Consider the following 23,914-nt stretch of genomic DNA (forward strand, 5'->3'; position numbering starts at 1 on the left):
GCTGGTCTTGCGTAAAGTGCAGGTCAACCGAAGTTGATCTTTTCAAGTTATTTAGGCAAACCAGAAATGGTTTTACAGAAATAGAAAGAGAATTGTCAGTACTGATAGAAAAATTTAAGCATTATGAAAATGTGTTTAAATCATTTAAATGCTTAGATACCTTGCAATCTGTTAAGGATATCCGTCTGTCTAAACGTAATCGTCTTCATAGTCCATCTAAGAAAATTATTACCGTTCCACGTCAGAATAATCTTCCGACTAACTTAATTAATCTATCCTCTCCATATCCTCCAGCATCAGAATCCTCAGCCTCCAAAGAGCGTGTAACGAAATCTGCTTCGAATAATACCGAGCCTGAAGGATCTTCCCCATCCCCCATTGATGTGGTGGCATCGTCTTCAAAGCCTCCACCGCCTTACCTATCCTCAACTAGTAACGCAGTAATTCAACCCTTTCCACCGGTACTCCAGTCTGATACAAGGAAACTAGTTGTGGTTCCACCAAAGAAGTCAATCTTTGTCTCTAGATTTTCGAGAGACACTTCCGAAGACGATATAAAGTTTTATATCTCATCAAAAATTAGAACTGTCGACTTAAGCATCAGAAAATTTAATTTTAAATAGGAAAGAAATATTGCTTCATTTAAAACTGACGTAAATTTAGATAATTTTATTGCGCTGCTTAGTAGTTCTTTTTGGCTCCCCGCAGCTTTCGTTCGTGAATTTGACTATAGGCCCAAAAAAGGAAATAACTTAGCTAATATTCCCCGTCATAATACTGAACCAAAAAACTAATTATTAAATCTGCTTTAAGTATTTATTACCAAAATGTAAGAGGCTTAAATGCTAAATTTACGAACTTGTACCTTAAAGGCCTTGAATGTAATTATAATATTCTCTCTTTCACTGAAACTTGGCTGAAACCTCACATTTTCAATTTAGAGATTCTTTTAAATAATTATCATATCTATAGACAAGATAGGGAGGACAGAATCGGCGGTGGCGTACTCTTCGCTGTAGACTTTTCAATACCATCTGAAGACGTTAGTCTTCCATACACTGATTCAGTAGAATTCAAATGCATTCGTGTACAGGTTGGAAAAGGGTCTATTTACTTAGCTCTATGCTATATCCCTCCCCGATCTGACACATTGGTGTATTCACGACTCATCTCTTTACTCAGTTAATTTACTGACTAAACCTTCTGATTCAATGATTGTGTTGGGTGATTTTAATTTACCGAGCATATCATGGAACATCATTGACAATGATATCGTACCTTTCGCGTCTAGTGCGTGCAACAACGTATTTTTAGAGGAGATGGCTGAACTCTGCCTAACTCAGGTTAATGTACTTCACAATAAGTTTGGTAAAGTATTAGATCTTGTTTATGTTGATGATGCATCTAAGTCCATTGTAAATAAGTGTGATCCACTAGTTTTTCCCGAAGATGTGTACCACCCTGCTATGGAGAGGGCACCGAAATTGCGCATATGGACACTGTACATTTAGACATTATTTCGGTTTTTATGCTGTATGCTTTATTTCGGTTTTTGCCATATGCATTATTTCGGTTTTCAACCGAAACTGTGCATGTATGCATTACTTCATATATATATGCATTATTTCGCTTTTAAAACGAAAGTATGCATATGCATAATTTCGGTATTTTCTCATATGCATTATTTCGGTTTTCAACCGAAACTGTGCATGTATGCATTACTTCGGGTTTTTTCATATGCATTATTTCGGTTTTCAACTGAAACTGTGCATGCATGCATTATTTCGGTTTTTGTTATATGCATTACTTCGGTTTTCAACCGAAACTGTGCATGTATGCATACCTTCGTATTTCACATATGGGTGTTTCCATACAGCCGTACGCGACATTCGTACGCTTATAGAGTAACGTAAATCTATCAAAAATAGAAGTTACAGAAAAAAAAGATTACGGTTATGTTGCAACCAAAGGGTACTACGATTGAGAAAAAAATAAGCAGCCTCGAAATTTTGGTGTGGAAAATATCCGTTCAAAACCAGATGATAACGTACGCGACAAAAAAAGAAGTGGTTTTAAGGCACATATACATATATGCGAAAGTCTGCGAATCATGAGAGTTTTTCTTTTCTTTAAAAATTCCTAAACTAAGCTAAATAATGTACCTTTACAATCCTTTCATATTTTAAGAGAAATTATCTCTGGCTAGTTTTATATTAAAAAAAAAAAACAATAACGTACGCGACATAACGTACGCGACAGATTTTTCCCCCATACAATATTTTTACTAGTAACACATACTAAATTAAATTTTTTCAGTCCTTCTCTCCACTGTTTCGCGTTTTCAAAACCTTTTTCCGCCATCTGAATACAAAATTTAAAGTTATAAAGCCGTTTGAATTCATTTGCTTGCATTTTCGGTTTACATTTTCATGGAAACACGCATATATGCGAAAGTCTGCGACTCATGGGAGTTTTTCTTTTCTTTAAAAATTCCTAAACTAAGCTAAATAATGTACCTTTACAATCCTTTCATATTTTAAGAGAAATTATCTCTGGCTAGTTTTATATTAAAAAAAAAAAATAACGTACGCGACATAACGTACGCGACAATTTTTCTCGTAAGTAATAAAATGTATTTATTGAGAACTCTTCTCGCCACCGTTTCATTGTTTTACAACTATTCTTAATAATTTAAATGGAAAATTTGCAATTAACATTGGTTTTGATGTATTTGATTGAAATTTTCGTACTTCAAACTTTAAAGGGTAATAAAATATATTTTTACTTCGGTTGGAAAGAAAATTTTACTGTATATCTTTAACTGGAAGAATTCTCGCTTAAGAATTGTAATCTGCATTACCTGCGACTGCCAATATACAAATGACATAGACAAACAATGTTTTTGCATAACGTACGCGACATTAGAATACTGTCAGAAGCAAATCAAAAAATTACCGTTATTCGAGCTCTAACTTCTCCTTTTTCTCATTTTTATAGTTAGTTGTTATTGCAAATTTGATTTTAAGATGTAATTGTAATGTTTCAAATCTCTTAATTTAGTTAATAGGAAAGAGAAAATAGTTCATTTCATTAGAGAAAACTGAGTCGAAGAGACATTCAGTTTTACTCTTCCATTTTTGTGTTTTAAAATTCCAATAAGCTGAAATACTTCTATAATATAAAAATTCGAGTATTTTTCTCTTATTAATTCGTCTTAAAAACCCTTTTCAGTTGTTTTTATTTTTTCAGTCCAGGGGGTTAAATTCTCGTTCTGTGATAAGATGAAGTGAAAAAAAAGTTTTCATTTTCGTTTTCACAACTACTTTTCACTCTGCCTTTTCACAGACACTCATTTTGCGATTCTGGTTTGTGCTGTGAAAATCGTGTTCCATTACCACTATAGTCGTGAAACTTTTGCAACTGTGCTATTGAATTTTCGAAGTAAATGTCAAAGTTGAGGAAAACGTAAACAAAACATGTCGGGAATAATTATTTTATTAGAATTATCGCAAAGAATTCGAGGCGAGCAAAGGTAATAAAGGTGTAAATTTTTTAAATGCAGTATATACAATTTAACGCATTATGTATTTCAGAGATAATTTGAGAGTGCTCCGGCGCAGACTTCGCGACGACCAAAATCCCTTTGAGATTATAACAGACGAGCATTTCATTGATTTATATCGGTTCCCTAAAGCTTTGTGCCTGGAATTAATTAATGAATTAATGCCATTTATGCCGAACTCGCAACGGAGACATGCTGTTCCGAGTCTTGTAATTATTTTAAGCGCCCTGCGTTTTTTTGCCACTGGTAGCTTTCAAAGAAGTGTGGGGCAAGACAGTTTATCTGCTTTATCCCAAACATCAGTCAGCAGATGTGTGCAAGTGGTGGCAACTGCACTTAATAACATAGCCCACAGACATATAAAGATCCCAAAACGCGAAGACTTCCCGGCGCTCAAAATAAAATTCATGGAAAAATACCAATTTCCTGGAATAATCGGACTCATAGACGGAACGCACATCAAAATATCAGCCCCGAAGAAAGAAATTGAGCATGTTTACTATTGCCGAAAGGGTGGGCACTCCAAGATTTGCCGCTATGGAGATATCTTACGAGGTTATAAGTGATGGTCAAAATTGCGGTAGCCAAGCATACGAACCAAATATTCGCTTTGGTTTTTAGAAAGCTAACTTTAAAAAGCTCAAGAAAGAACTGTCTAAAATGTCGTGGCATGCATATAAAGAATATATTGAACAAAGCGTTGCACTTTGTAACTTTACTTTACATAAATTATTTAAAAAGCATGTGCCTAAACTAGGGCTGCCAGATATCTCTGTTGCCAAACCGGGACACTTTAGGGAGGACCACTCGCTCCCTTCTCTTTCATTTCGACGTGCGAAAGGATGTAGTGAAATTTTATTTTGACATACAAAAACAAAAACATAAAAACATGAGATCATGACAACATTACAACGTACGCCAACAAAACAAAACAACTTATCACAACTAAAGCACAGAGAATTTTTCACAATGCATGAACCTTTTTTATTCTTTATAAAAATACAGTTTATACTAAATATATGAAAAAACATAAAAGTAAAATTTTTAAACTTTGTGCTAAACTCGGGAAAATTCAATAAATTTTCATACAAATTTGCAACATTCTAATCAGACTTTTTATGAAAATTTTTAAAATGAAGTTTTGCAGCCCATTAAATTTTAGTTAATTTTTGGTATTGTTTTTACTGATAGTTTCTTCCATACAATCTATGTTCGATAATTCTTTTTATATGAAAGACACTGTCAGCAAAAAAAATAAATGCTAAAAATCAACGAAATTTGCTGGCAACTTCAGACTTGCACTTTATTAATTGGCTCAAAAGCTACATTTTCAAAATTTTTCTAAAAGATCTGATTAGAAATTGTGATCTGATGAAAGAGCCTCCGAGCCAATAATTTTGTACGGCATTGTACTTATAAGTACTCTAGGTTTCATGAAAGAAAAAAATTTAAGTACAAGATAACATTAATATATAAGTCATATTTTTCGTTGCTGTGAACTTGTTTCAAAACTTCTGTCTTTTCCTTAATATAATTGTAAAACTCTGTACACGTCATTTTGAACGTATTTAGGTACATATACTAATCATCAACTATTGCTTGTGCAAAGTTCAATTATCTCGAAATGTGACTATTTCATAAATTAAAGCGGTGCACTGAGAGAAAGAAGTTTAGAATTAACAAAACATGCTAAATTTAAAAATACGCATATGAAAGAGCACCAACCCAACTCGTAATACATTTAAACATACAAATTTTAGTATTTAGTATATAAATATTCAATTCAAATACGCCCATATTAAAATGAAGCGATTTGCAATTACCGATTGCTTTTTCATAATTAAGTTAAAAAAATATTTAAATTCCATGGTGGTTGTAATGGGAATTGAACCCGGACCCTCTGGAAATTAGCAAATTGTGGCAAGCATCTTCGCGTACTCAGCTACAGCCAGACATGTAAATGTGAATTTAAATGTTGAGTTTGAATCAACACCACGCGTGCGTGTTATGAAAGTATTATTTTTAAATGCGAACATTTTTAAACGATAATCAAATAGAAAATATTCGTGTTTACTATGCGTTATTTCCCTCAGTGGCTTTATAACATTTTTCTGAATATAGAAACGCGTTTTTTGTGTAGTGATTTTTGAACTTTTATTCAAATTTGTGCAATCAAATCAAAAACCGGGACACTAAAACGATATCCGGGACATTTTAAGGTTGGACCGGGACACCGGGACAAATAGTCTAAAACCGGGACATGTCCGGGAAACCCGGGACGTCTGGCAGCCCTAGCCTAAACGCATGTATGTTCCTGAAGAACAAGCACAGTTATGGTTCACTAAAGAACTGAGAAATTTGAAAAACAGAAAGTCACGTTATTTTAGATTACACAAAAAACCCGGTTTACACTCATACTATATAAAATACTCACTTTTGCATCCTAAGTTTTTTGAATTAAATAAAAAGTGTTATAAAGCTTACTTGTGCAAAATCAAACGGCGTATAATATATAGCCCCAAATCATTTTATGACTTCCTAAACTCCAAGCGAAATGTACGTGGGTTTCCTTCCGCCATGAAGTATCAAAATACCGTCTCTAGTGATAATCAAATGATTTCTAACATGTTCGCTCAGTTTTTTAAATCCCATTATTCCATTAACTCACATGCTAACTGACTATCCTTTTAAACTATGTCCAATGAACTCAATAAATATCCCAGTAATATCTCCCGATGATGTAGTAGTTTATCTGAAATCCTTAAAGCAGTCCTTCAGTTATGGTCCTGACCATATCCCTACTTGTATTCTTATAAATTGTGCTGATTATCTCTATGAGCCGTTAACAGCGTTATTTAATTTGTCTCTTAAAGAGGGCGTTTTTCCAACTATATGGAAGGAGTCGTTCATAACGCCTTTACATAAAAGCGGTAGCAGATCTTCAGTGGAGAACTACCGGGGAATAGCTAATTCCTAAATTATTTGAAGCAATTATAACAAACAGTGTTGCCACTATTGGTCTTTTCCGACCAAATTTGGTCGCTTCTTTTTCATTTGGTAGGCTGGTAGGCAAAGTAAGATTTTGGTCGGATAGTTGAATTAAGTTTTTGATTTGCTTGACCTTTTCTTGTCGGTCCAAACAGGAATCTCGATAAACTGTTGTTGGGTAGCTCGTTTCCAATGGGATGGTGACAATAATGAGGTTGACTTACGTTCGATGATTTTGGGATTACCGGTGTACGGTGGTCTAACTGCTGCCAAATGAATAGACCAGAATTTATATCCACATACTCTTTATTCCCACAGGTAACCACTTGGTTGGGGATTTGCCGGAAGGAATGTGGTGGAACAATGCCGATAAGTATATTCCCCAGGTGTACGCACTCTGAGGATTGAATTTAACCAAACCAATGTCGTCAGCTTTGATAAATTGCTTGGTTAGGATTACTTCCTTCTTGCGATGGCTGATGCGTGTTGTTCGGTCCGTGTCCCATTCCAAAAAGAAAGAATATTTTTCTAGCCTCGTGGTATGTGACCACCGATTCTTTTATCGTATGTCAGTGTGGCGTTTTCATAGTAGCCATGTCAATTCGTGTCTATACCGATATGACGTTTCGTGTCTTGAATAACTATTGGTGACGTACATTCATCTGGCAAGTCCCCCCATTTTGAAGTTTAGCTTTGACAGTTTTGTTATGTTTACATTTCTCATAATCGTTCTTATGTCTATTATTTGGCCTATAAAAAGAATAGATCATTATCCCCCTCTCATCTTCAGCGACACGTTAACAAAAAAATGTGGTGCGTTTAGTAGGGATATGAGAATGGTGGTTCGAATGCGATTCACGGGCTGTGGTTTGATGGACGTTAGACCTTACATCGAAATCGTTCTACATGATCTTCATCAACCTCATCCTGACTCGTTCAGTTCGCCTTTGAGCGCATATGTATGTACACATGTTCCGTCTTTCCTATTTAGTTTCAGTACGCATTACTTAAGCTACGGTAGATGAAAGGCATGGGTAAATGATTTGGTTATGAATCTTTTCCTGTTTGCTTTGATCGATTTACTAGCAATGTACTGAGGATATAATATAACAAAACTATGGATATAACAAAACTAAACTTAATTAATTTATTCAGTAATTCAATTACAAACGTAATTATCATTTCAATATGGCAGAATCAATGGAATATGGAGGCCCGCCATATATTCATCGAAATTCTTGAGAAGGCGAATGTACTGAATGAGTTAACGTGTTGTGATTAAATCGGCGGAATAATTGCCTCTGTTTAGCATTGATCAGTTCATATGAATTCGAACCATGTTTCGGTGAAACATAGGCTCTAATTTTTGGTGGGGCTAGTTTTTGCGCATAGCCCTCTCCGGCCACGGACTGTTTAGGATTGGGAATGTACACTTCCGAGCCTATCTCGAAATGGCGTTCTCTTTGCGGGTCAATGCCCGTTGCGCGGTTTGTTGATATTGTACGAACTGTCTGTCTCGAAATTCATCAGCCAGAATTTTACGTTGTTCCACCTCCTGGGTATGGTATGGATTTACATCCAATAATAATTTATATTCGTTTCCATCTTTCACATATTCACGACCGGTGTGTAGGAAATATGGCGTGTAGCCCGTGGCGGAATGCACTGAAGTGTCAATATCATGAATAACACGAGAAAGATAGTTTTCCCAGGAGGAATGTTTAAGAAGATCAGCCATGTGAGCACGTAATCCAAGTTTAATGCTTTTGTTTGTCGCCTCTACCTGATTGGCTTGTGGATGGTACAAAGGCGTTTTCATGTGTTTGATATTATAATCGGCGCAAAGCTTTGCGAAAGTTTGACTGATGAATTGAGTAATATTATCTGATATAATAAGTTCGGGGCAGCCATTCACCGAGAATATATGTCGAAGATAATTGACTACGGATATAGGGGTTTGCGTTTTTTATGGGCTGCGTCCAGACATATCGCGAGTAACAGTCGATGGCTATGTAGACCCATTGGTTACGATTTTTAGACATGGGCAGCTTACCGACGAAGTCAATCGATAATTGTCTACCCGGTCGTTTTGGTTCTCTATATTCGCCGTGAGGTGTTGTGGTGATCTCATTACTTGGTTTAATGCGGTGGCATAGTTCACATTGCCGAACGTACTGGTAAACGGACTCATACATGTTTGGCCAGTAATAGCGTTGTGAGATACGTCTAGAAGTTTTCCAGACACCCTGATGCGAATGTTGGTTATGATTTTCATCGAGGACTTTTGCTCTGTCAGAAGATGGTACACAAAGTGTCCACAGTATTTCCGCACTTTATTTGGAAAATTTCAATCGATGATATAGGAGGTTGTTCTCGATTTTATATCTATCTAATGGTTGTTTTGAGGCCATGGCATGCATTTTGTTGTACCATTTATCGCACGTGTTTGGGTCAATGTTGATCACGGATGTGATTGGGGTACGATTAACGTGAAAATTACTCTGAAGGTCAATTGGATTTCTACGAACGATGTTGAGAAGAGCAAACGAACGAGATAAGGCGTCAGGAAGTTCTAAATGTTTTCCTGGTTTATGAATAATTTTGGGATCGTATGGTGATAATCGGATCGCCCAACGGCATAAACGGCAAGTTGGTTCTTTGAGAGTTTGCAGCCAGCGCAAAGCTGCATGTCCGTTACCAAAACCAATTCACGACCCTCAAAATATGGACGGAACTTTTCGACCGCTAAGAGAACGGCTAGGCATTCCCGTTCGGATGCTGTGTAATTTTGTTGGGATTTCGAGGATTTCTTAGAAATATACTGAACCACACGTTCATTCCCATCATGTTCTTGTACTAGAACAGCACCCGCTGCGATAAGCGAGACATCGGTATAAACCTTGAATGGTTTTGAATAATCGGCCATAGTCAGAACGGGAGTGGTAGCTAAACACTCTTTGAGTTTGAGAAAGGCTTGTTCAGCAGCGGTATTCCATTCAATGGGTCCTTTTCGGTTTCCTTTATACAATTCACAAAGGGGAGCTGTGATCTCCGAAAAATTTGGAATACATTTTCGGTACCAGCACCAACGAACCGTCTGACTTCTTTTGCCGTTTTGGGCCGTGCAAATTCAACAATAGCTCGAATACGAGATGGACTCGCAGATAGACCCTCTTGAGACAAAACGTAACCCAGGAATTCCAATCGTTTACAACAAAAATTCGATTTGGATGTTGAGATGGTTAAGACGTTTTGCAACAATAGCCAATATCTTAACGTGTTCTTCAAACGTCGAAGTGCAAATTATGAAATCATCGACATATGCGAATCAATTGGAACCAAATCACGGAAAATTTTATCAATGAGAATGGCTAATGTAGCGGGTGAATTTCTCAACCCCATCGTCATGCGACGAAGAGCTTAAAGTCTGTTACCGAATGCAAAAGCGGTTTTCAGTTGACTCGATTTTGCCAAAGGAATTTGAAAGAAAGCTTGAGACAGATCAATACTGGTTAGGTATTTAGCTGACTTTAGTCGTGCTAAAATTTGATTAGTATCCGTAATTGGATAGGCATTTGGAATAGTAATTTTATTCAGCTCTCTCGCGTCCAAGCACACCCGACACGTTCCATCTTTCTTCTTTACAGCCAGAATTGGTGACCGCCAAGGACTTTCTCCGCACACCACATATGGCGATACTGGATATTGGTGTTTCATGACGGGTTTTGCATCCCCGTATCAATTACGTGTTCGATCTGATTAGTGATATTTAAAGGACCAGACTCAGGAGTTGGATTAAAAAGTCTGAGAACGGCGTCCAACATTTGTCTTTGATCTGGGGTGAGTTTATGTGGAAGGCTGACGCTCGTTATTTTTGGAGTATCTAGTTCACCCTCTAAACCGAGTGTGGAAGCGTCAATTGGCTCCAGATCATTACTTATAGAAGATACCTGAGCTTGTTCTTTCCCACTCCCTGGTGGCTACTTACAAAAATTAATAAATTTATCCGCCGTAACCATTTCGACTTTAGCGGATGCAACTTCTTCAGTATCACCTTTGGCTGTATGTTTTAAAAATCGTTTAACTTTCTTTTGGTTTTGCACCAGTTCGAAAAAGAAGGCCTCAAGGAATGTCCGTCCCATAATTGGGTGTTTCAGTGAGATAAGTACGACAAGAGTTGGCACCAGTCGGGTAAGACTACCGACCGTATATAATACATCCACTTTACCAATGGCCTTAAAAGAAATCGAATTATCGGCAAGACCAATGGAGGTTTTGGTAGGTTGCAACTGCCCCCATCTGTACTTCTCATAAAATGTTTGTGAAATGACTGTGACTTCGGCTCCACCATCGAGTAAAACCGTATGAGAATGGTTGTTAACCATAACCGTGAGATAATCGCGACAATCGTTCGGAATGTTATATGTCAAACATTTCTCTGAGATAAAGAAAGCATCGCGGAGTCGTAGTTGGTTAACTTGATTGACTGCGTCATGCAGGTGAGTAGGGACTGGAGCTGAAGTAAGTTTGGTAATTGGTAGTGTTCGTTCAAAACATTTAGTTGATGGTTCTTTGCCATCCCTTTGAGTTTGATTAGATTCATTAAGAATCAGAGTATAATTATTATTGGAATTCGGGATTGAAGATTTGTCGATTTGTAGAGGGACTTCGGTAGAGTGCGGATTGTTAGAGACAGTGGATTTAGATAAAGTTGTGGATTCTGAGTACGATGGATCACTATTCCCAATCGACTCCCTTACGCGTTTTTTGAACACGGGCATTGATCAGACATAACCCCTGGTCGTGTACATTTGTAGCAGATCACCCTATTCGGTTGGGTTCGACACTTTTTGAAGTGATGGCCCCACACGAGACATTTTGCGCATCGTACATTTTCGTCCCCTCAACAACGAAATATGGGTCGACGATAGTTCCTACTTTCATATCATTCTCCTTTGGATTTTTGTCATTTTTATAATCCTCGACTGGTTTCGAATACCTATGTTTCTGAGATGCTTTAATTGGTTTCTTTTGCTTGTTCAAGTATGCACATTCCCTGTCATCGGAGTCGGACCCAGGAAACGAAGCGGTACATTCCGAATGTGAAGAATCATCCGGTGGATCATGTATTGCCGCAATTTCCCGTGGCACTGATCGCTGTCTATCCAAACGGGTTCTTTCCGGACGGGGTGTGGCAACAATGAACGAGTGTGGTGCAATTCACTGAGCGAACTCACGCAATTGCTCCAACGTGTGGACTTGTCGAGTGTGAACGAGTTCACGCAGATGATCGGATAAGGTACCAATGATGACATCGAGGTGGTCCCGTTCATCCAGACCACAGGAATTACCCTGCAATTGGAATGTCAAGTCATCGATATGGTTCAACAGTGTTTGCGAACGTGGATCGAATTTAATCTGTTCATATGACATTATTACTTGGGCCCGAGTATGTTTGTTGAGGAAGCGAGCACGAAGTTTCGTCCAAAAATCTTGATAATCTCCGAAGTTTCTCAGTTCGGTGAAGTACCATTGCCGAGCGGCCCCGTGAGTGTGGGTACCAAACGCGTTACCAATTCATGGTCAGGTACTCCAATCTTATATCGAAATGAGCCAATAATAGCCAAATAATCTTCAACCGATAGAAATTTTTCGTTCACATGAACGCCATCGAATTGAGCACGTCCCATCCATGATGTTAAGCCTCTGGTTGATTAATTGGTTCTTGGATATGTGACGTTCTAACACCACGGTAGGTATTGATCGTTTGAGTTTGTAAGGTTGTATGACCACCTAAAGAACCAAGAGGAGGATCCACCGAGGCTGGTATCCAGGTATGATTCCGGGTCGTTGGCATAGCTTGGTTCATGTCACGAACGTAAGGTATTGGTGTCTGTAAATGAATCCGGTCACGGCTCATTTGCTGTTGCATCTGTGTTTGGGTTATCAACAACTCAGACACCATTTCGGACAGTTGGTGTAATGAGGGTGTTGGTTCCGTCCCGCTTGACACTGAATTGAGAACGGCTGGTAGAGCATTTGGTATTGTTAAGGGTAAATATTGGGATGGAACAGTATTTTGAGTTGAACTCATCGTTCCCCGTTCATTCTCAAAACAATGGAAGGTCGAGTTCAAACTTAATCGGGAATCGCCCATCGGGATTCCCGTATTCGGTGAAGACATCCGAAGGTCCCGAATCTTCGACGCAAATTTTCCGATCAGATCTGCCTGGCGTGTAGCCGACTCGGGTTTTAACTTTAACCGAGCGGTTCGATAACAATCATGTATCAATTGATGAAGACGACCCTGAGATGTTAACACCTCATTCGCCTCCACTTCCCGATAGGCTCTCTCACATATTTCCAACTCATTCATTGGGTGTAGGGCATGGGATTTTATCAAATATGGTTGGCCAACGTAAGCAGATATTTTACCATTGAGAGCGGCTATTTCGGTGTCGGTCCATTGAACCGGTGCTGGATATAGGTTATATATCTCCCCTTCGATCTGTCGCTGTTCGTCTGTCAAATAAGTTGCATCGAGAATGGGAAACAATTCCATGTTCCAAGACTCAAATACCAAGTTGTAAATTCAGATTATTAAAAAAATAACATAACATAAAGTCCGTACTATTAAAGTATATGTAATTAGATGATGGTACTCGATTTAAAATCAATACCGCATTTACTTCAGTTTATTATTATTATTATTCTATGATTGTGTCTAAGCCTAATCGGCGAAAACCAATCTATGGTAGTTTTGAATATCCAATTTAAAAAAATAATGCCGCATAATCGATCACTATTTGAATATTGCTTTTAATCTAATTAGCTTAAAAAAAATTCACGCTCAATTGGTTGTATATCTCATGTGATTTTCGGTCAAAAATTTTGTTTAATATTATACCGAACGTGGACTGAGAATGGCGTTTAATGCACTAGCTCTAATCTTTTTATGGACCAAGTTGTTTGCTCCCGGGATGCAGTGAAGGCCTTGAATACTTGGGAGTATTACCTGTATCTCCTTCGGTTCCTTCTGTCGCCAACAAGGTACGCAACAAAGATCAAGACTATCCACCCCCGAATTTACCGGAAGACCAAATCAGACTGAGAATATTCAACCAGTTTGAGAATGTTAAACGAGATTAATTTGATACGAGTTTCAACTTTTATTGGGAATGAACACCCAGAGAAATTACAAAAAAAAATAAAGAAAAATTAATAGTTTGGTTCAATTAATATTGACCGTGTTATCGGCTACGTTGGTTGAACTTATACCGCAGACGAAATGAAAAATTATCGGTTCAAAAATCTTGACCGTCGATGTGTGGTGTTACTTGATTAAAAAAATTCAATTAACTTGCTTTTCAGAATTGGCGAACTGAACTGAACGAGAATGGTTATGACTGCTGATCAATGTTGTTCGCATAGCAGATTGATCACCATTCAGCCCCGCGGAAATAAATAATCAAAATATCCACAAAAGTTTTGATTGAAAACGAGCTCCAATAAAAATCAATTAAATCATGCCGTGTGAAGACTGAGGACGATATTGATTTACAGTGATTATGAATTCAAAAAATAAATATGGAGAGGACACCTGCTACATTATTAAACAGCACAACAAAAACCACAAGAAATTAGCAAAACAACAACAAAGACTAAAATTTCTACTCCAGTGTAAAGATTTTGGGATAACACCACCACATTTGAAAGGTAAAGCAAATAGATTTAAACATGGTTTCCAACTAGACGTTACAAAAAAGGAATTAGAAAAAATTGAGGAACAGTTCACGATGAAAACTTTAAACTTGGAAATTAAAGAAGCGAATATTCAAATTAAAATAGTACGTACTAATATGGAACACATAAAGAAAGATCTCCGGGAAAAATTACAAGATACAGATTTCAAAATAGTAACAGAAAATCAAAAGCAATTTTCAAAAGATATCGCATCATCGACAGAAAAGGGTCTCAAAGAAAAACTTCAAAAACAAATTGACAGAAATTTTGAAAGATTCGGGTTTATATTTAACGAGGATTGGTTTATAAACAAAACTAATATCAATATTCCTAGAGAGTCTAGATGGATCCTCTCCTTAGGCAAAAAGTTTGCGCTACCAGTAACAAGGAAAACTTTCTCACCGGTACACTTGATTGCAGAAATAAGAGCAAGGAATACAGACAATAGAAGACGAAAGAGAAAAAGACAGTGCAAGATGCAAGATAGCTTCTAAAATTAATACATTCAAAAACAAATTGAAGAATGACCCAAAAGAAAAATTCATACTAAAAATATATGAAGATACAAGGCGATTAATAAAACAACACAAAGACTCTGTCGTGATCACAAACTCGGATAAAGGAAATAGAACGGTAATGATGGATAAGATGGAATATAAGGAAAAAATGAAAGGTCTTCTAAGCGACCGGGATACCTATAAAACTATTCGAATGGACCCTACACAAAAATTGCTACGAAGAAACAACAACATAGTTAATGACTTATACAAACGGAAAAATATTGACAATCATAAAAAATACCAATTGACATGCACTGCGGCTACAGCACCAAGACTATATGGACTTCCGAAGATACATAAAGAAAATACACCGCTAAGACCAATTTCTGCCTTTACCAACGTACCATGCTACAAACTCTCCAAATTTATAGGACAAACACTTAAGGAAATCGTTTCCCACGAATACAATGTCCACAATTCGTTCCAACTTAAAGACAGATTAAAAAACATTAGGATTGAAGAAGACGAAATCCTTATTTCATTCGACGTGGTATCTCTATTTACAAATATACCAGTTCAATTTGCCATTCGTATAATTATGGAACAATGGACTTCACTACAACGTCATACCACACTCACAAGAAAGCAATTTTTAACGACCTTAGAATTCTGCCTACGAGATAATAATTACTTTTTATATGATGGAACATACTATCAACAAGTTCATGGAATGCCAATGGGGAATCCCTTATCGCCAACTGTAGCCGACATTGTTTTAGACAAAATACTTGACGACAGCATCGCTGAACTTAAAACTAAGGACATATATATAAAATACATAAACAAGTATGTAGATGACATATTCGCTATCGTAAAGAAAAATGACGTGGAAGAAATCTTAAAAGTTTTTAATTCGCAACGCAGCAAAATCCAATTCACCACAGAAGTAGAAGACGGAAATAAGTTAGCCTTCCTAGATGTAGAAGTTCACCGTTCAAACAATATAATAAAAACGAATTGGTATGCGAAATCTGTAGCATCCTCCAGAATGATCAATTATCATTCCAACCACCCGTGGACGCAAAAGAAAAATACAGCCATCAACCTCATCAACAAAATCTACGCATTAAGTGACCATGAATTCAGAAAAGACAACGGCAGGAAAATTAGAAATATATTGTATAAGAACGGGTATCCAAACGAAGCTATTGAGAGGTTGATAGCAACAGCAAAAAACAAACCAAAAGCAGCAAATTTAAACACTCAACCCGAAACTACAAACAACAAAAGGTACACAGGCGTCACATATATACAAGGATTAACGGACAGTAAAACAATACAAAAAAGTATCCAAAACAAAAACATTACCTTTGCACATAAGCCAAATAGCACGATCAATAGAATTTTTAGCAAAATAAAAGACGAAATAAACAAAGAACAACAACACAACGTGGTTTACGAAATCCAATGCAATGGTAAGGCTGGCGAAGCATGCAATAAAATATACATAGGCACAACGAAGCGCGCTCTCGGTGTTAGAATAAGCGAACATAAAACCGATGCGAGAAATAAGAAGACAACGACTGCATTAGCACAACATTTAACGAATAGTGGACATACAGCAGACTTTGAAAACGCGAAAATATTAGATGTGGAGAACAAAGACAGAACGAGACTAACATTAGAAAGCTTGCGAATACAACAAAAAATACAGCATGCAATGAATTTCAAGGAAGACGTCGACAATATAAATTGCGCATACCGGACAGCAATAACGTGCAATAGGAGAACAGACGAGCAGAAGTACACTTAAATGTAAAGAAGTCAATATCAGTGTGTTTTTGTTATATTTTCTTTGTTTTGATGTTCAATGTAAGTTATGTTTTGCAGCAAAAAATTGTTATACCAAAGAATTGTAATTGTTATATTTTTCATGTACATACATGTGTAGCCTAATTGATTGTTTTTTATGTTTTGTTTACAATAAACATCAGACTCCCTGAGGAAGATGTGAAAAGCATCGAAACGCGTAGGAGGAAAAAGAAACATTGTTTGCTTTTTTTTTTACACCGGCCGAAAAGCTCCTTTAACTACCCCATAGGAAATTTAAAAATTGGCCCTAGAGACATATCAAAAAATAATTATTTGATTCAATCTCAATGATGATTTATAATAGCGGAATTTCTAAAAGAAAAAATGTATCAAAAATCTAATAAACTCAAATATGTTTGGTTCACCGACGTACAATTTTGTGACCAACAAAATGAGAAAAACGACTAAAAGATTTTAGTTTTTCCTTAAATCTAATTTTATGATGTATTAAATTGATTCGATGATGAAATTGCTATATTCCCTCAGCTGAGCACGCGGTTATTTTATGCCGGGCGTAAGTGTGGTTATGTTCAACAAAAACTTATTCTTTTTCACTGTGGTGGAACAATGCCGATAAGTATATTCCCCAGGTATACGCACTCTGAGGATTGACTTTAACCAAACCAATGTCGTCAGCTTTGATAAATTGCTTGGTTAGGATTACTTCCTTCTTGCGATGGCTGATGCGTGTTGTTCGGTCCGTGTCCCATTCCAAAAAGAAAGAATATTTTTCTAGCCTCGTGGTATGTGACCACCGATTCTTTTATCGTATGTCAGTGTGGGCGTTTTCATAGTGGCCATGTCAATTTGTGTCTATACCGATATGATGGTTGAATAACTATTGGTTACGTACATTCATCTGGCAAGTTCGCCCCATTTTGAAGTTTAGCTTTGACAGTTTTGTTATGTTTACATTTCTCATAATCGTTCTTATGTCTATTATTTGGCCAATAAAAATAATAGATCATTTTCAAATTCTTAATTATAAAAATATATATATTTCAAACATCATTTTGCATATAAATATTTGCCAATTGTACTTTTTAATAATTTGCCAATCCAGTCTTTAACAATAAGAAACCTAATTGGTTTGGCCACTGATGGAGCCAATATTATGGCTGGAGACTTGGGCGGGTTGAAAACATTATTGAGTGCAAAACCCGATTTATTTTATATAAAGTGCAGATGCTACTCACTTCACCTTTTCTCAAGCTACGCTTGTAGAAAATTCCCGAAAAGCATTGAGACACTGTGCCGCAACATATATAGTTTCTATTCCCACATTCCAAAGAGGATATATGAACTGAAGGAATTTCCGGACTACTGTTCGGTAAAACCCTACAAAATCTTGGGCATATCTCAAAGACGATGGCTTTCACTAGAAAGCTCTGTGTTAAGAATAGTTGAGCAATGGGATAGTTTGAAACTTTGTTTTATTTCCTGCTTTTACGAAGTAAACAGTATGCGATCTGCTGACCTGGCCGAAGGAATGTGTTGCAAAACCAAATGATATTTTTTATTTCTATCGTATATTTTTCCCATAATTAACAGACGAAAAAAGAGTTCCAAGCTGAGAGCTCTCGTTTGCCATACTTATATGCAACTATCAAAGCACATTATCTGTTAATTTTGAGTAACTTTATTAAAAGAGATGCGATCAGTAACAATATTAATATTGATTTTAAAAATGAAAAATGAGGCTAAGTGAGCTTGATATTTCCAGCGATCTGGATATTGATATATTTTGGGAAAAAGCTGATTCTATTAAAAATGGAATTAATGAAAATAGCTGCATGCATCTCGCCAATTTCGCTTTTAATATAATTTCATTACCACTTATGTAGCTCTGCGGCTGCAGAACGCAAATTTTCAACGCTTTCTTCGATAAAAACTAAACTAAGAAATAAACTTAAGATTGACTGTATCAATAGCATAATCTTATGCAAGGAACTTGTAGACAAAAATTGCCCGCATTATGTGTGGTCAGCTGCTAAAGATTTGCATGTGTGATTAATTGATTTAAATTTACTTTTAAGAAATTAAACTTATTGGTACATAACATGTACCTATGTATATAACTCATACAACCAAAAAATGCTAAATGATCTCATCTCTGTGTCTAAGACTGTACCTGCATTTATTTATTTCTTGTTTGTTTTAAAATCTACAAAGTACATATGAGTAGTCCACTTGCAAACAGTGTAATGTGATTGTATAATAGAAAGCCATAAATTTGAAAAAAACGACTACGATAACAAGTAACATTTAAATTGAATCTTTTTTATTATTACCTGAAAATTTGGATAAATAAGAGCTTTCTAAAATTATAACATAACATACCATGACATAAGATAACATTAACAGTCTATACGACCTAAACAAGTTTTCTAGGTTCATCAGAAGATGGATACTTTTTAAATTCTATAAATAAGTATGATAGCGACTTTTGGAAGAAGAGTTAACATTTTATGCTATTTTTTTCAGAATATAAAAAGATTTAGCACAGTGTTGTTAGTGGACATGAAACTACTTTCAATACTGGTACGTAATCCACCAAAAACTAAAAATCGAAAAAATTTTACATAGCGCAATTTGCAAGTGGACTACTCATATATAAATGTTTTGTATTAGAAACATTTAATCTTAAATAAATGAATTGTATGCTTTCAGAATGCGTTTTTGTAATTGAGATTTATTTGCAGGGTTCGTATTTGCACACACTTGCTCTGCTCACACACACGCCAGAAACCCATTCAACTTGCACTCACTGCTCATACACATGTGTGTGCATAAGTGGAAAACAAACTCCCCTGTAGGATCTCGGAATAGACTTAGAGCACACCACAAGCTAGACTGCAAGTGATTGTAACTAGTTCAAAGTTTGGTCCAACAACATGTAAAATTCTATTTACATTTAACATTGTATGTCCTAGGCTCGGACCAATTGTCCGCTTCTGCATTACATTGTAACCAATTTTGGGGGAAAAAAAAACAAAAATAAAACTTGCGCCCGCTGCGATTTGAACCGGGGTTCTCAGATTTTCTAAGCGGATAAAATTTGTTGGCGAAGTGCCTACATATCAGCAAGTCGTTAATTGTACTCGTTGTCCGCTACTGCATGACATTGTAACCAGTTTTAGATCAAAACTCATACCTTATGCATTACATTCGGACCACTTTTAGTACAATTCACCTGTTTTACATTACATTGCTTTATATTTTTGGACTATCTTTGGTCTAGATACAAAGCTACTATACCTACGACTATATTTTTCGAGCAATTGGACCAATCTTTCCTTCAGGGTCTGCTCACAGAAAAGTGTGTGCAGTTTGTTATTAAGCACATGCACGTGTGTGTGAGCCGATTTTTGTACAAATTTCAGCCCATGCACATGCACATAATATATTTTTAAACAAATTTTTTTATTAAACTTTATTTTTTGAAAGACAATTCAATAAAAAGTGAGATGTTGTTTATTTTTTATATGACAGAAAACATATAAAAAAATTATTTTAAGATTTGAGTTAGAATTCGAAGTGTATAAGTTTCTCTATGCAAAGCACACACATGCGCGTGTCCTTTATATTAATAAAAATAAAATAATATAAAAAAAATATTTTTTAAAAACAAGCTTTTATTTAACATGCACAATCAAAGGAATAAAATAAAGTAGTGTAACAAAAGATTTTTTAGCAAGAAAATTTTGTCAAAACAGCACTAAAATGAATAAAATAAAATAAGTTAAGGTCTCGTTAAAGTTACTAAAAGCCATTTAGTGAAAGGAGTTATTCAAACTCTTATGAAAATTACTAACAATTTGTACTAATTTACTTCGTTTTTAAAAAAGCTGTTCGCGCGAATAGCAAACCGGCATTTAAATATCTGCATACATACCTAACCAGTTATGCATGTACGCTGAATTCGCCGACAAGCTTTTTTAAAAACGAAGTAAATTAGTACAAATTGTTAGTAATATTCATTAGAGTTTGAATAACTCCTTTCACTAAATGGCTTTTAGTAACTTTAACGAGACCTTAACTTATTTTTTTTATTAATTTTAGTGCAGTTTTGACAAAATTTTCTTGCTAAAAAATCTTTTGTTACACTACTTTATTTTATTCCTTTGATTCTACATGTTAAATAAAAGCTTGTTTTTAAAAAAATATTTTTTTTTACATTATTTTATTTCCAAATTTTTAGTCCATTTATAAAAGCGTTGTATATTAAAAAGTGTTATTTTATTTTATGTACAAAATTTTGCAATAGATATTAAAATAATTTAACTTGTAATGAAAGAGAACAGAAGACTATGCAAGCAAAATGTTTGCTTACGTTTTGTATTAACATACATATGTACATATAGCAGCAGTTAATTTCATTTAAAGAAATGGCGTGTCGTCCATTTCCGCTGTAGCATATGTAAATGGCATATATTTAGGCGCAATATTTAACTTCTTCTGGCGGGGCGACATCTGGAGTCTTCTAATTCCTACAACGAGGTTCATATCTAGACTAGGTTGATATCTAAAGTTGCCACAAATAGCTTTGCTACGCTATCGCCGGCAGCTTTAGCAATTTTATAGTGGTTTTACGTTCTTTGGCAAATTACGCTCTGTTAGCCATAAATCTTACTATTTTATGACCGCCTTTGAATCAAGACCCCTGGACCATATGGGGAATTCATTTATATACTAAATTGCATTGTCATCGTGATTGGAACTATGCTGAAAATTTCAATTCTCTAACTTGTCGGGAAGTTAGTTTAAAATCGATTGGAAATTTCCGCGATTTCCGCGGATGACCAAGTTAAATAAAAGCTTATAATAATAAAAAGTACACACATGTGTCCGTGCTTTTTACCAAACGGCACACACATGTGATGTGAGCAAGTGTTTAATTTTTTATATGCACAGCACACGTGTGTGAGCGTAAAATGTTAGGATGTTTTGGTCGGATTTGGGAAGAAAATTGGTAGGGGAAAGAAATTGTTAGGGGCAACGCTGATAACCAGGGAACGGATTTTTAGGACCTAAAAACCTATAAAAAAGGCAAAATAAAATAATGAAATAGGCTGGAAAAGGCAAAATAAAATAGCGAAAAAGCAGGAAAATGCACTAGGTATTGCAAAAAAGGCAAAACAAAATAGCGAAAAAGGCAGGAAAAGGCACTAGGTATTGCAAAAAAAGCAACATAAGGCACAAAAAAAGACAGAAAATACGAAGACCAATCAAAAAATACATTTATTTTAGAAATGTTTATATTACAAGTAAAAAGAGAAAAACTATGAACTATGTAGGTAGTTTCATTATATGAAAAATTTGTACTTTGAATCTTTGACTATTTTATCCTTTCGAGTTTCTAACTCATAAAACTTTAATCTGTATAGTTGTAGTAACATTGAACCACAAGATGCATTTTGAAGTTTTCTGGCAGCATTTTCATTCGATTTTCGCGAAGAAAAGCCTTGAATGTACTAAATGTGCGCTCGACGTAAGTTGTGTCAAGTGGAGCCCAATTTAAATATTGAACGTTTGAAACGTTCATATTATCAGCTGAGAAAACGGCTTTGAATTTTTCCAACACCAATTTGGGAAGAGATCCCTGCGGTTCTATAAGCCGCATGGGTATGTGTATATTTTTTAATCTTAAAAAAAAAAATTGTAAATGCTATAATCACCTTTTTAAAGGTAGAAAACGCAAATGTCTTAAAAAAGGCAAAAAAATTAAACATAAAATGTGTATATATGGAATCAGGGAAAGCTAAATCGTGGACATTCTTAATCGAATATACTCTAACTCTTTAGCAGAAAAAAGGCAATTTCCATAAAATCCGTTCCCTGCTGATAACAAATCAGTTGACGCATTCTATCTCTTCTAGCATTTCATATAGTCAACATGGATTTTGCAAGGGCAAATCAACTTCTACAAATTTACTTGAATTAACATCCTATATCTCAAAAGCATTTAGTGAAAGCAAAACTGTTGATGTTATATATACTGACTTCAGTAAAGCATTTGACAAAGTGTGCCACTCGTTGCTCATCTATAAACTTGATCTTCTTGGACTTCCACCTAATTTTCTACGTTGGATCTCTTCATACCTCTATGATAGATCACAAAGCGTAATGTTTAAAAATAATATCTCTGACGTCATTGATGTTACTTCAGGAGTCCCTCAAGGTAGCCACCTAGGCCCAGTACTGTTCTTGCTTTTTATAAACGATATTTCTACAGATATACAATTTTCCAAAATTTTAATGTATGCAGATGATGTAAAGCTTTATAAATCGTACGTTTCAATTAAAGAAAGGTCTTTGCTACAATCAGACTTAAACAGCATGGCTTACTGGTATAAAGTTAATCTTATGCCTCTAAATCTTAAGAAATGTAAAGTAATGTGCTTCGGGCGAAGAGCTGTTCATCCCTCTTCTTATTCAATAGGTAACCATAACCTGGAACAGGTATACAATTTTGTGGACCTTGGTATCACAATGGATCCTAAGCTTAATTTTAATCTTCACATTAATGAGACAGTCAACAAGGCTAAAGGTGTACTTGAATTTGTGAAACGATACTCAAAAGAATTCTGTGACCCTTATATCACTAAAACCCTGTTTACAACATTAGTTAAACCGATTTTGGAATATGGTTCGATGATTTGAAATCCAGGGTATCAAATTTACTAAGACAAGATAGAATCAATTCAAAAACAATTCCTACTTTTTGCTTTAAGAAATTTCCGTTGGGAGTCTCAATATAACCTTCCGCCTTATACGAGCCGATTTAAACTTCTTCAAAAATTGCAAATACTGGTTCCTTACGTCATGCGGACTGCGTCCCCATGGTATCCTTGAACCAGATTCAATTGAATCGGTCTGGAACGATGGAGTTTCCGAATAGACTATTTTGGGAGGGTGTTTCCGAGTTAGAATACGTGAAGTTCAAAATCGTGACAAGTGCCGATTTCGAAAATGGTAACTTTTTCGATTTTCAGGTAGGTTTTCGAAAAGGTTCTAGATGAATGATTATATATCGTACATATATATAAGTTGATTGTATATATATTTATACATATATGTGCAGGTCCGACTATAGGGTGGGGGTGTTTCCGCCCGGTGCCGGATTTTTCCTTAAATTATGTTGGAAGATAAAAATTATAAAATGCTTTTAAGTACATACATTTGATTATTCAATATTCACATAGCTTAAGGTCATTTCCGTGCTAGTCAAAACAACCGCCAATCTGGC

At 35.8% G+C, this 23,914-nt stretch overlaps 2 protein-coding genes across 2 annotated transcripts in view; both read left to right on the forward strand.

The window, feature by feature from the left end:
* LOC118735267 overlaps positions 1–16,839 on the forward strand; it is a 19,148-nt gene extending 2,309 nt beyond the window's left edge. The window contains exon 2 of the mRNA XM_036464921.1: positions 13,922–16,839. Coding sequence (XP_036320814.1) covers positions 14,930–16,606 — 1,677 coding nt within the window. The 5' untranslated portion in view covers positions 13,922–14,929 and the 3' untranslated portion in view covers positions 16,607–16,839. The remainder of the gene's footprint in view (positions 1–13,921) is intronic.
* Positions 3,350–4,313, forward strand: LOC118735268. The gene is made up of 2 exons (XM_036464922.1): positions 3,350–3,532; positions 3,594–4,313. The coding sequence occupies exons 1-2, from the start codon at positions 3,477–3,479 to the stop codon at positions 4,126–4,128; spliced, it is 591 nt and encodes a 196-aa protein (XP_036320815.1). The 5' UTR covers positions 3,350–3,476; the 3' UTR covers positions 4,129–4,313.
* Positions 16,840–23,914: the final 7,075 nt, after the last annotated feature.

This window comes from Rhagoletis pomonella, unplaced genomic scaffold (assembly GCF_013731165.1).
Source record: "Rhagoletis pomonella isolate Grant_MI unplaced genomic scaffold, Rhpom_1.0 Rhpom_scaffold_00003, whole genome shotgun sequence".
NCBI lineage: Eukaryota > Metazoa > Arthropoda > Insecta > Diptera > Tephritidae > Rhagoletis > Rhagoletis pomonella.